General features: G+C 39.6%; 1 protein-coding gene across 1 annotated transcript in view; it reads left to right on the plus strand.

Moving 5' to 3' along the window:
* Nucleotides 1-14,258, plus strand: part of RYR3 (ryanodine receptor 3) — a 563,198-nt gene that overhangs the window by 114,129 nt on the left and 434,811 nt on the right. Inside the window, exon 4 of the mRNA XM_034768994.1 lies at nt 3,259-3,366. Within this exon, the coding sequence (XP_034624885.1) occupies nt 3,259-3,366 (108 nt within the window). The remainder of the gene's footprint in view (nt 1-3,258; nt 3,367-14,258) is intronic.

Genomic DNA, 14,258 nt, shown 5'->3' on the forward strand with positions numbered 1-14,258 from the left:
CAGAAACAGCTCCTCCTGTTCACACTCTTGCTGTGTATCAGAGGGGTAGCCGTGTTAGTCTGAATCTGTAAAAAGCAACAGAGGGTCCTGTGGCACCCTTAAGACTAACAGAAGTATTGGGAGCATAAGCTTGAAGAAGTGAGGTTCTTACCCACGAAAGCTTATGCTCCCAATACTTCTGTTAGTCTTAAGGGTGCCACAGGACCCTCTGTTACTCTTGCTGTGGTTTGTCTGAGATTGGGGCACTGGAGAGCATGTCAGTTGTGCAGGAATGCTTATATCTTGCTACATTTTTCTGAATGCCTGATTATGTTTAGATCCCGGAATTCTGTGGACTAATGAGCTCTCGTAATGGCTTTGACTACTATGCTAGGTAAGGTAGGAATTTTCCTAGGTGTGTTACTATGTCCATGAATTGACATATTTCACTGATGCACTGAGGCTCCTTCATCTGGGTAATCACTTGTACTTTCTCTGAATCTGGTTTGACCCATGCTCCATTAGTGATCTAGCTTAGACAGACACTTGATTCTGTTTTTGAGGATTTACATCTGTCATTACGTGTTAGGCCTGTTGTCTCGCGTCCATCAAGAGATGTTGGTTGTGTTGGGTTTGAGTTGATCTGTAGACAAGGATATCCTCCATTTGGCAGAGAGCCTCTTCCAGACCCTCCAGGAATGATGACATTTTTATCTGGAAATGTTCCGGAGCAGAAGATATGCCACATAGTACTCTATTGAAACAAAACCTTCCAAAAAATGCGATGAAGATCATTGTAGTACAGCTTCTGCAGCAAGTTGTATCTGCCAAAATCCAGATGGGGCATCCAATTTTGAAACTTTTGCTTGTCTAATTGTCAAATGGTGTGCCCAATATATGGGAGTACGTTTTGCTCTCTACAGACATTCTCATTGAGCTTGGTAAGGTCTACACCCATCCAAATCTTGTCATTTAGTTTTGGGATCACAACCATGCCTGCATAACATTCAGTTGGAGTGTCTATTCTGGAAGTGACGCCCATCTGCTCAATGAGGTTGACCTCTTCTTTCATTCTGGGCAGTAAAGGAAGGGAAATTCTCCTAGGTGGTATTGGAGCAAATGGCTTTGCATTTGGTGTAAGTTTAATGTGGTATTCTTCCTCTGATTTCCCCAGTCCTTGGAACATTTTTGGGATCTCTTTGGGATCTTAAGTTCTAGGTTCATGATGACTGGTTCTATCCTTATAACCATGCTTATGGCTGTGATTGCTGGAAAATCAAGTGGAGCAGTGCATAGGCTATCTAAAGCATAGACATCTTGGGATGTATTCTTCTCAGAGCTTTAGAATGGCTAACATTTTCCTTTCACATCGAATGAGGACTTTCCAGAGCCTTTCAATTAATTTTTGAGTCATGAAAGCGCCAACACTTCAACTTCCTATAAAATGATTCTGGAATGTCCTGTTACATCAATACCTGTGTTTGTTTTGAAGTATTTTTTATAATTTCCCAAGGGGATTGTGGTGATTCATGGTGGTTTCAAAGTCTTCAATCTCAGTGTCTTTTGGGTCTTCATTTGAAAGACAGCTGCCCCTGTGCATTTAGACTAGAAGACTGCAGCATTATGTCACCTTCTTAGATACTTCCTGTATGTATTGTGTTGTCCTTTCCTGGATAAAGCTATTTACCGTGAAGTGGTTTGCCACACCATGGGATTCTTTCATCCTCTGTTGTATTCTTGTTCTTTATTCAGTGTTAGCATAGCCATCTCTGGATCCCTTTATGCTTGTACTTATCTGTTTGGGTATTGTTTCTAAGCATTTTAGATATTTTCCTCCCCATGTGTATGGCTTCTACAGTGGGTGTCTACTCAAAATTTTTCCAGAGAAGAGTCTGTTGTGTCTTTATGTATTGATTTTTGGAATACTTTGTTCTTGGTTGTCACTAGTGTGAGATTAGGATCATTTTGGTGTTGCTGTGGGCCCCAGCCTAAGTTTCAGTGTCCCTTACTTTTCTAGCCACACTCCCAGTTGCAGCCTGGTCTCACCATAGCAGTTCTCTCTGGACAGTCTGTGTTTTCAGACCTCTGCCTGTTTTGTTACTAATCTGTGCAGGTTTTTAAGCTGTTCTGGATAGTGACTTGCTTGTGTGTTCTCCCCCCCTCCTCCCCCATGTGTGTGTGTGTAGGTGGTGTGTTATCTGCTGAATCTTTATTCAGTCCCCCTCAGACATCATGCAGAGATTGCAGGGACCCAGAATGTAGTGGTTGGGGTGAATGGAAAACTGTGGCTTTTTTGAGAGGTGTGGCGGACTCTGCAACTTGTAGGGATGCTACTTGGGGATCAGTACATCTTTTATAAGACACTATTCCCTGGTAGAGGCATGTAGGTCTTATACCCATTTTGGCAGAACCATCTTACAATCACTGGGCAGACTCTGAGTACATGCTTCCAACACATCAGGTCACTGCTTGAGAGTCACCAAGAATGTAATACATCTGGGCAATTACTTGAAGAAAGAACGGTTACTTACCTTACAGTAATTGTGGTTCCTTGAAATGTGGTGTTGGTATGTATTCCATGACCTGCTCCACCTTCTATGCCCTTGGATGGGCAGGTTTGAAGATATTCAGAGCACAGGTGTGGCCCCTTATGGACACTGCTGACCAAAACATTCCTTTAATGAGTTTATGGGACATATTTTCCACTGTTGGTGCACATGTGGAAAACACACATTGAAGACCTACTGTTACTGTAGAGTAAATAACTGCTCTTTCCTGTTATAGAATTAGTGGATTGAAAATATTTCCACTCTTTTGTATTGAATGTAAGAATTATAATTCAATAACTACAGACTTTTTGATGCTACAGTTAAGGTTTTTCTTATTATGTGAAGTACATTCAAGAGCTAGGATATCAAATTATGATTGCAGATCTTTCCTTTTAGTTTTCTATTTATTTGTCATGACTAAATGTTTTAATAACTGAGAAAAAAGTAGCCTGCAGATACACTCTTCTGCTTTTGGGCCCGATGACCCCTTATTTTAACAGTAGCACAGTGCTCTAAATAAAAAAGGACAATTAATTGCAGCGAGAAAATCTTCTGAAGGAGGGAATACAATTTTTTATACAAAAACTTGTGTTCTTAGAAAACAAATGTACTTTCACCTTAAAATGGATGGTTTTTATTTTGTGTGTATGTATGCACATATTTGCTTTACATTTGCTTGAACTCACCAGCTATGTCATTCTTGTCCTTTGTCTTGTTCTTGTTTTTGCAGTATGTGCCTCCAGATCTTTGCATCTGTAATTTTGTGCTGGAGCAGTCTCTCTCTGTCAGAGCCCTACAGGAAATGCTGGCCAACACAGGGGAAAATGCCAGTGAAGGGGTAAGTAAATTATTTTTATTTTGGCATCAAAAAGGATACCAGGCATCCAACTTTGAACTATTTCTCATTTTTTTATCCCGATTAAGGACCTTTAGAACAGAGGGTGCCTCAGAATGGGGTAGCAGGAACTTCAATACTCCTTTTATTTAGGGTTTCCATTGATCCATTACCCTTATGATGCAGACAATTTTTCATACTGAGAAGCTAGGTGCATTTAATGTACTTAGCAGATGAAAGAAAAAACAACCATGCTCTACAAAGGCCAGGTTTCAGAGTAACAGCCGTGTTAGTCTGTATCCGCAAAAAGAAGAACAGGAGTACTTGTGGCACCTTAGAGACTAACAAATTTATTAGAGCATAAGCTTTCGTGGACTACAGCCCACTTCTTCGGATGCATATAGAATGGAACATATATTGAGGAGATATATATACACACATACAGAGAGCATAAACAGGTGGGAGTTGTCTTACCAACTCTGAGAGGCCAATTAATTAAGGGAAAAAAAACTTTTGAAGTGATAATCAAGCTAGGCCAGTACAGACAGTTTGATAATAGGTGTGAGAGTACTTACAAGGGGAGATAGAGTCAATGTTTGTAATGGCTCAGCCATTCCCAGTCCTTATTCAAACCGGAGTTGATTGTGTCCAGTTTGCATATCAATTCTAGCTCTGCAGTCTCTCTTTGGAGTCTGTTTTTGAAGTTTTTCTGTTGTAATATAGCCACCTGCAGGTCTGTCACTGAATGACCAGACAGGTTAAAGTGTTCTCCCACTGGTTTTTGAGTATTTTGATTCCTGATGTCAGATTTGTGTCCATTAATTCTTTTGCGTAGAGACTGTCCGGTTTGGCCAATGTACATGGCAGAGGGGCATTGCTGGCACATGATGGCATATATCACATTGGTAGATGTGCAGGTGAACGAGCCCCTGATGGTATGGCTGATGTGATTAGGTCCTATGATGATGTCACTTGAATAGATATGTGAACAGAGTTGGCATCGGGGTTTGTTACAAGGATAGGTTCCTGGGTTAGTGGTTTTGTTCAGTGATGTGTGGTTGCTGGTGAGTATTTGCTTTAGGTTGGGGAGTTGTCTGTAAGCGAGGACAGGTCTGTCTCCCAAGATCTGTGAGAGTAAAGGATCATCTTTCAGGATAGGTTGTAGATCTCTGATGATGCGCTGGAGAGGTTTTAGTTGGGGGCTGAAGGTGACAGCTAGTGGTGTTCTGTTATTTTCTTTGTTGGGCCTGTCTTGTAGGAGGTGACTTCTGGGTACTCGTTTGGCTCTGTCAATCTGTTTTTTCACTTCAGCAGGTGGGTATTGTAGTTTTAAGAATGCTTGATAGAGATCTTGTAGGTGCTTGTCTCTATCCGAGGGATTGGAGCAAATGCGGTTATATCTTAGAGCTTGGCTGTAGACAATGGATCGTGTGGTGTGTCCTGGATGAAAGCTGGAGGCATGTAGGTAAGTGTAGCGGTCAGTAGGTTTCCGGTATAGGGTGGTATTGATGTGACCATCGCTTATTAGCACAGTAGTGTCCAGGAAATGGACCGCTTGTGTGGATTGATCTAGGCTGAGGTTGATGGTGGGATGGAAATTATTGAAATCATGGTGAAATTCCTCAAGGGCTTCTTTTCCATGGGTCCAGATGATGAAGATGTCATCAATGTAGCGCAAGTAGAGTAGGGGCGTTAGGGGACGAGAGCTAAGGAAGCGTTGTTCTAAGTCAGCCATAAAAATGTTGGCATATTGTGGGGCCATGCGGGTACCCATAGCAGTGCCGCTGACTTGAAGGTATATATTGTCCCCAAATGTGAAATAGTTGTGGGTGAGGACAAAATCACAAAGTTCAGCCACCAGGTTAGCTGTGACATTATCAGGGATACTGTTCCTGATAGCTTGTAGTCCATCTTTGTGTGGAATATTGGTGTAGAGGGCTTCTACGTCCATAGTGGCCAGGATGGTGTTTTCTGGAAGATCACCGCCAGTTACTGTACTGCTAGTTCAGAATTGGCTGCTGAACAATACAAAAGTGCACCATTGGGATGAGCCTAGCTTCTGCCAACCAAAAGAGTATGAGTTTCATAAGGTTGCTTTGAAATTTAGGTCATCAGTATGGTAGCACTATAAACCTATCAGCAGTCACAAATCAGAATAAGAGAGTATAATCTTTAAAGTTAACTGTTAGCTTCTTAAATTCATCTATCAACCAACTAAAGTGACATAATTTATTCTGGACTTCAAACATTAATATATATTTTGTAGTTGTATGTCTATAACTAAAGAGTTGTTTCTCAGTGAGTTTGTTTTAGTCATGGTGAGGGAGCATGAATTCTCCTGTGGAAATGTTTCATTACAGATTATTTTTATGTGTTTCTGCATCTCTAAATGTATTAAAACACAAAATTATATTTAAGTAATGTTGATGGTCTGGTGTAAATGCACATATGAAAGAGATTTGAAAAATAAAAGCTGCAAGTTCTTTCTGTTGTTCTTACATGTTGCATCACTGGTGGAACGTTAGACAACTGTAATACCAAGACACAAGAATGAGCTAACGAGGATTTTCATACTGAAGGAACTTCCAAATGTCAGACTAATAAATGTACTTTAGAAATGTATTCTCTTGCCCTATTTACTACTGAAAAAGCTATTTGAGTGTAAAAAACTGTGGTTTGCTCTTTCACAGTCTATCTTTTTCTCCTTTTGTGATATGGAAGTGAAGTGATAATACTGAATTTGTGGCATCGTAATAATTTCTTAGGCAATAGAAGTGATGGTGTGAGTAAAAACTGGCCTGAAACAGAAGCCCATATCCCAATTACTCTGAATTTTGGTAATGTGTATACTGATCTGAACTTTACTGCTGGCTACTTTCTTTATCATGGAACAAACCTAAGCTCTGCATCTGAACTGCCTGTTGGGAAAGTTCAGATCCAAATCCCACCTTCGCAACTCTGAACCATTCCTAATTCTAAACATGAATAATCATTGTGCAAGGTATTAAAAACCCTAAAGGGTCAAGTTCCATATAATATGGTATTAAGGTTACAGCTTAGGGTCCTTTTTAAAATAAACAAATGTTTGGCTCTAGTCTCCACCTAGAACTTTTAATCACACTTATGGGTTCTAGGAACGTAAATTCTGGTCACTCTTACTTTCATCAATCACATAGAATCGTGGCTACCTGGTGACATTCATTCTTCTTAATTTATTGGAAGAAAGGACAAATATTTCATTAATTAATACTGTGGAATTAAATAGAAACTCTAAAATGTGCACGTGTTGCAGCAGAGTCTGTATGATGGGCTGCCATATTGGAGGCCACAAAACTCTTACTTAAGCCTCATGGTCAACTCCAGTTCAGCCCTGGTAGTAGTCAAACAGGCAAATGGGCTCCTCTTGGCTTGTATTGAGCATTATTTGCTGTGGACTACTTTGGGCCACTGAGGTTGGCTATAGACTGCTTTGCTTTGCTGATGTAGACTATAGGCCCTGCTGCCCAGCCAGATCATCACCAGTTTGCCAATGTTTGCTGTGATGGGATGCTTGAATCAGTTTCCCAGTCTATATTTAAACCTCTCTCACTACACTGGGAGCCCAGAGCAAAGGAAGACTGAATCTCTACACTCAATTTAATTGCTTTGGGCTCAATGCCCCATCTGAGCCAACCAAGAAACTCAAAATGATACCGCTCTGTTGAATAACTACATGGCAAGAACTTTATATGTATCAAATTAACCTGCGCGCAGTAGATGACAATTCAATTTTCCCCTTTTCTGTTGCTGGTGAACATGAAGACTCCTGTTTTCTGAAAGCCTCATAGCACTGGTGCTTACAGACATAATTTTGATTTCACTGCCAAATCAGGCAGAAGGAAAAGTGGACCTGTGAAGGAGAAAACTATATGTTTTTCAGATTAACACAAGAAATGCACCATATGTATATGGGAATTAAAAAATTAATTCGGGGTAATATCTTTTTTGTACAAATGCTGAATTATTCCAAATTTACTTCAAAATGAAAACCTCCTTTGACTCAGTTTTCCATGCTTTTATAAACTACAGTTTTAAATGTACTTGTAGTGCTTTTTCTTTTTCTTAGGATAATCCTGGAAAATAAAGGAGGTTGATGCGGGATGGTAGACTGTAATGGCTCCTTTGGGTGATAGAGCAAATGGGTGTTTGTCCTAATAGAGGATAATTGTTCCTTTGAATGTTTTCACAGTTTATTTGGAAATTTGAATGTACACTTTTTCAAAAATGTCTATTTTTATACTAAAGATGGTAATAGCTAAGAATAAAAAATTACAAATGTAATTTTCTCTTTTGAATTATAAATTGGCTTTTATACTGTGGTCTGTTCATTGTCTGGGTATACCGCAAGAAGGACAGGAGACTTGTTATGGGTTTTAATCAGTCCGCAACTTTATTATTTAGATGTCTGGGACTACCCTGCAGATAAAGTGTACAGTGCAGGCAAATCCATGCTTATTCACATCAATTCTCCAGGGCTTCCACCAGCCCCCATTTGTTTCCATCCAGGTCCCCCAGCTGACCCATGGCTTGGACCTTACCATCTACCAGCTTTGCAAGAGGCTTAAGGAGGGCTATGAGAACGGGGGGTGGGAGGGAGGGAGTTGGCTCCCTGCCGTACCGGTCATGGAAGTCCCCGACCCCCTTCCCCCATTCTGTGTCTTTATCCAGTTTCTCCTTTTAAGTCCTTTACCAGGCCATTTATCTGGTAACTGGCTGCCCTCCCTATGGAGTACCTGCACTGAACATCCACCCAATATTACAAAATTGTGACATATGGCCTACCACCTTTCCTATTCACCAGAAAAGGTCCATCCTCACACCCACTGTGAGGAAGGCGAAAAAACCACACTCCACTGAAGCCAATTCTGTTGGTGTGGGAAAAATTCCTTCTCAGCCCCCCTTTAAAAGGGGCAACGAGCGTAATGCCCACCGCAGGTACAAACCCAGCCTGCCATTCGCCTCCACTTGCTGGCTACTAGGGGAGGGAGGGTGGGTGCTGGCTTCCTCGCTGCTTTCACATAGAGACTTGCCCCACCCAGGTTTCCTGTCTTTATGCACATTCGGGAGGTATGGGGGGCGGGGGGAGTCATTGCTGCAAAGTTGACCACCAAGCACCTTTTGCAGCAGTTTCTGACCTTCTTCCTCTCCCCGCCCTCATCCCCCAACCACAAAGTAGAGCTGTCCTTCTTTGGGTAAGCCCACACAAATTCTGCCCCACCTTTAATTGTGGTGCAGTCATTGTCCTGCAACAACTGACCATTTGAAAACAGATTTAGATTTTATCCGCTTGTAAAGTGGATGCATCAAAGTACTACGTAAGTATTGATTATGTTACAATGATTCTTATTTCTCCCAATAAAATGAATGTGTAACTCTAGCTATGATTAGCTATAATGAAGTGTGTACTGAAGTTTCCAATCTATAGTCAAGAGGCTATATTCTCTTTTCAAATAGGATAAATGTTTCCAAGCACTGTGTGAGTAACAGAACCACTGTAGTCTGTTGCATAAGGACCCGTCCCAGTGCTCACTAACTCAATGGGAGTTTTTCTCTTTCTTTCAGTGTGTGTGTGTTGAACCAGACCTTAAATATATTTTTAGATCATTTTATTAAGTTTTCTATCTATGAAGTTACTGCAGTGTTTCAGCAGATTCGCATATATTAAAATGTTCACATTAAAGTGCCATAGCCATGGTTCAAAATTAATAATTGGGTTGGTTGGAAATTTTAAACAGCTGCCCCAAAATGCCATATTAACAACATTGCACATTAACAAAATAAACTTTTTCGTTTTAGATAACAAGCAATTTTTCATTTGCAAGCAATGCAAAAGGGAAAAAAATGAACACCGACACCCAAAATAGATCAGAAGCATGAGAGATATAGAAGAAATAGCCAAAAATATTATTTCATTTATAAAGATTTATTTTTGAGTATAGATCTTGTGTGGGATTTTCATTCCAGAGCAAATAAGTACAGTTAAGATATACCCCAAACAATTAACATTTTATATGGTTTTAAAGAAAATATTAACATGTTTTAAAAAGTTATTCAGTTTCTGCAGATGCTTCTGAAACTTGCTCCTTTGCGGAGGGTCAGTACAAGGCCTGTGTTCCACCACTTTGGTGCAACTTAACAGGTACTTAGTGCTGGCCCTTAACTTAACTTAGTGCTGGCCCTTAGCATGATGGCGAGTTTCACTTTGTGAGATGACCTCCCATTGACTTCAGTTGAATTTTGATGTAATCTCCAGAGTGCTTTTAGCATCAAGTCCTTTTCAATAAGGTTTTATTTTGGGGGAATAAAGGGTATTTTGGGGTCACAAAGACACAAACAAAAATTTAAAACTGGTGAATTTTTGCATTCCTGTAATTTGAACAGACTGGCAAACTTCTAGACCCTCAAATTCACTTTCTTACCAATTGTTTCTCTTTGCAGGTGCTAAAGGTATTCCTGTTCTTTTATATAAAAAAAAACCCAAAAAACAAAAAAACTGTTTTTAAATATAATCCATAATTCCAATGTCTTGATCAACAGTCAGGTCATATTAATAATAATAATAAAAAAAAGTCAGTATCGAGTCTACAAGCCTATTCTTGCAGTCCTTTTATGTGTGGAACTCACAGTAACTTTCCTGGGACATGCATATACAGAGGGCTTGCAGAATCAGTAATATATGTAAGCACATTATTTTTCATACTGTTCTATTAGCACAAAATACTGCAGTTCATGTGTATATTATGTGTGTGTGTAAAGACATAAATTATGTATATTTACACATACATATAGAATATATATGATGATGTGGTATGAAGTGTTGTGGCTCATCAGAATACGTTTGGGATGGCTGGATTCATTACTCATGAAGATGTGAATATGTTATTCAAGTCAACCAAAAGGAGTGCTAATAAAGTATTTGCACCATAATAAGCCAACATGTATTGTACCTGTGTCACATATTTGACAGAAATACTATTTTAGAAGGGTTTTAGATATCTTAACTTTTTATATTAGGACTATTTTGGATATCTCTCCACCTGTAAAAATAAGCTGCTTTAGTACCACAAATTCAACTGTGCACTGCTCAGAGGGAAAAAAAAAAGTAACTTTAATTGTTTTTGGTTAGTTTAATCATTTACAGTAGTGTAGACTCAGAGCAGAGTTTTTCACCCCAGAATATTCCAAATCAGGTAGGGATCTGAACCTGGGTCTCCCAAGCCAGGATCCTAACTACCAAACTACAGACAGAGTCTCTCTCTCTCTCTCTCTCTCTCTCTCTCTAAAAAACTCTAACACATCTCATTTTCTTTTCGATCCAAAACAAAAACAATCTTGGAAATGTTTTTCAAAATGGAATTGTTTTCTGACTATCCTATTTTTTTTAACCTACAAAGACAAACATCTTTTAAATAAAATGAATGTTATAGCCTAAAAGTTTTACAAAGATTCTATGAAGGCAGCTGACCGGATTGATTTTGTAAAATTTGGGGAGGAAATATACTTAAGTGCTGAGATTTTGTAGGCTTCATTTCAATGTACTGGTGGAGTTATCAAGCTGTGGAAAGTGGACAGACCTCTTTATGTATCAAACCTATAATGGGAAGGATTTTATTATGTTAAAAAGGAGACCCAAGTGCATGTGTCTGGAGATACATTGCATAAAAATATCTGAATCAGGATTTGTGTGTATATGTACAAGACATTTTGTGTATATTCATGTCTCTCCATCTAATCATTGGAGCCCCATACTTAAGTTGGAGTTCAGCTTTCTACTTAAAGCAGTGATTCATTCACTGTGTTTTGTATGAAGAATATGGTGTCTTCTTCCCTAAATGATATTATACAATCTATGGGGCAGATCCTTAGCTGGAACAAATTGTCATAGGTCCATTGAAATTAGTGGAGCTATGTTAGATCCCTTAGCTGGTGTAAACTATCCTTGAGAGTCCAGATTGATTTTTCAAGTAAATATGTAAAAGCAGTTTCATTTACAATTAACTAGAAATCAGCCCTTTACGAAAGTTTACTTTTTGAGCCTTATGATTTTTTGGGCTCCGCTAGAAAATTAATTACTGAGTTTTGAGATTGGAAAATTGAGTCACCTTGTAGAATTTTTTTTTTCAGCATTTGCAGGGTAGTTCAACTTTTAAAAACTATTATTGTACTAAGTTTTCATTTGTTGATATTCATCATAACTGTTTCTTTTTCTGTCACATTGTTTACTGCAAATTTTTATAACATCAAATGGATACTCCAAAAGCTAAGTATTGCTTTAAAAAATGTTTCTAGCCTTTATGGTTCTAGAGAAAATCTGTAAAATATGAACCAAGTGTTTGTATTCACTGGCTAGCAATGCAACATGATGTATTCATTTGTTAGCTGTGGCTCTTGCCAAAGGGTTTTCATGAAAGTGACCAGCTGACTCAGGAGTATAGTCCCTATGCTTACTGGGCACATTTAAGGATATGCTGTTCTGTGCGCAAGAAACTCTTGGTTGGAAATCCTTTCTCAAGCTAAAGACCCTGGGTAATTCATACACATTTTATATTGGTTAAGGTTCCTGCACACATCACATTAGGACAGCAACCTCAAAGGCAAGAAAATTAAAAGTTAAGCCATCTAACAGTACATATCCTTTACTCTTTCAGCCATGGACTGACACCTTACCACTAGCCTACATCACCTTATCACCAATGACCAACACAAACAATGCACCATCATCTTATCTCTGTTGCAGTAAGGATGTCAGCCTTCCATGAACCCCTCTCCAAGACTTGAATGAGTATGATATTCTGGAATTCTGCAGAATGGGTGGAGGGATAGGGGCAGACTCATCTGTTTGTGATGATGAGTTTGGAGGAGTTGTAAGAAGGTTGACATCTCTCCTTAGGCAGATGTAAGGTTGTAGTACATTGTCTATGGTTTATGGTGGTTGAACTAGCTGTGAGGTGTCTCTCTCTGGATGGAGGAGTAGAAGGTGTGCACTGTTAGATGGTTTAACTTTTCCTTGCTTTTGAGGGTTGGGATCAGGAACATCGTGTGTACTCTAACTATAACTCTTATACAATGTAGTATTTATGTGTGTGCATGTGTGTGAAGAGGTATGTTTGCAACAACAAAAATAATGTAAATTTAAAGTACATTTTTTGATTAGTACTCAAAGGTTTATATTTAAAACTAGAGTCAGAACAAGCAAGGTCTGGGCCTATTGATTACACTGCTCTACAGCCAAAATGCTTCTGAAATAAATGTAGTCAAACTTTACTAATTCTGGGTCACTGAGAACGAAAATGATGCTTAAAATTGTTGATTGGCTCTAGTTTTCAAGATATGCTATTGGATCAGTATATACGACCTTTGACTTGGGAATGGCAGAGGATAAGTGAGTTATAAAGGGAAGGGATCTCAATTTAAACCAGAAATGACTAAAATACATCTTTGACTGGATCTATGAATAAATCTATGACTGGGTTTGGACAGTATTTGCTTTTTAGGCAAAACAATGAATGATGCAATCTGAAGCTGGTATTGCGTCATACATGATATGAATTGCATCATGTTATTCCTAGAAGTCATGGATGATGCAATCATAACGAAGCTTATATCACTCTGCTGAACAAATTGCCCTATATCAGCTCTAGAAATCATACAGTGTCGTGCTCTCTTATTTGTCAGTGTTTGATTTTGCAAAGGGACACATTTCTGTTTAGCCAAAGTGAGCAGAGAAGCCTCGTACTTGTGTGAACAGTGCAGATAACTTCTGCTATGTTTGTGGTGCGGTGACTTTTGCATCACAAAAGCGCAGTATAACCACTATGGTTAAGAAAGCCTATCACCTTTATTTTGGCTGCAAAATTGGAGATCAGGACAAGAGGTGGGCCCCACACACATGCTGCAACACTTGTACAACAAATCTACGCCAGTGGTTGAACAGGAAAAGGAAATCTATGCCTTTTGCGGTGCCAATGATTTGGAGAGAGCCAACAGATCATACCAGCAATTGTTACTTCTGCATGGTGCCTCCAATTGGGAAAGGTGTGTCAAAGAAGAAAAAGTGGACTGTGCATTATCCAAACATTCCATCAGCTATACGCCCAATACCCCACGGAGAAGGACTGCCAGTTCCTGATGCACCAGAATCATTCTCACTTGAGTCAGATGAGGAAGAGCATGAAACTTCTGGTCCTGAACCATCAATGTCACAGGACCCACATTTTCTCCCATCCTCCTCCTCTGAACCACACCTCATAACACAAGGTGAACTGAATAACCTTGTCAGGGATTTGGAATTACCCAAGAGTAAGGCAGAGCTGTTGGGCTCCAGACTACAGCAGTAGAATCTCCTGGCAGGTGATGTTAGGGTTTCCAGGTTCCGTGACCGTCAAAAGGATCTTGTCCCATTCTTCTTCATGGAAGGTGATCATGTAGCCTGCAACCACACTGATGGTGTGATGGCAGCCCTCAACATCGTTCACGATCCAGATGAGTGGAGACTGTTCATTGATTCATCGAAGACGAGTCTTAAAGCTGTTTTACTCCATAATGGCAATGTTTTGCCAACAATTCCAGTTGGTCATGCAGTCCATATGAAGGAAACCTATGACAACATGAAACAACTTTTGAGGTGCATAAACTATGACCAACATCAGTGGCAGCTTTGTGGTGATTTGAAGGTTGTTGCTCTCTTGCTTGGTCTGCAGACTGGATACACAAAGTACTGTTGTTTTCTCTGCGAATGGGATAGTCGTGCAAGAGATTCCCACTACATCAAGAAAGATTGGCCACTCCGACAGTCATTGGAGCCTGGGAGGAAAAGTGTTCAGCATTCACCACTTGTCGAATCAAGGAAGATTTTG

This window comes from Trachemys scripta, chromosome 4, assembly GCF_013100865.1.
Source record: "Trachemys scripta elegans isolate TJP31775 chromosome 4, CAS_Tse_1.0, whole genome shotgun sequence".
NCBI classification, from domain to species: Eukaryota; Metazoa; Chordata; order Testudines; family Emydidae; genus Trachemys; species Trachemys scripta.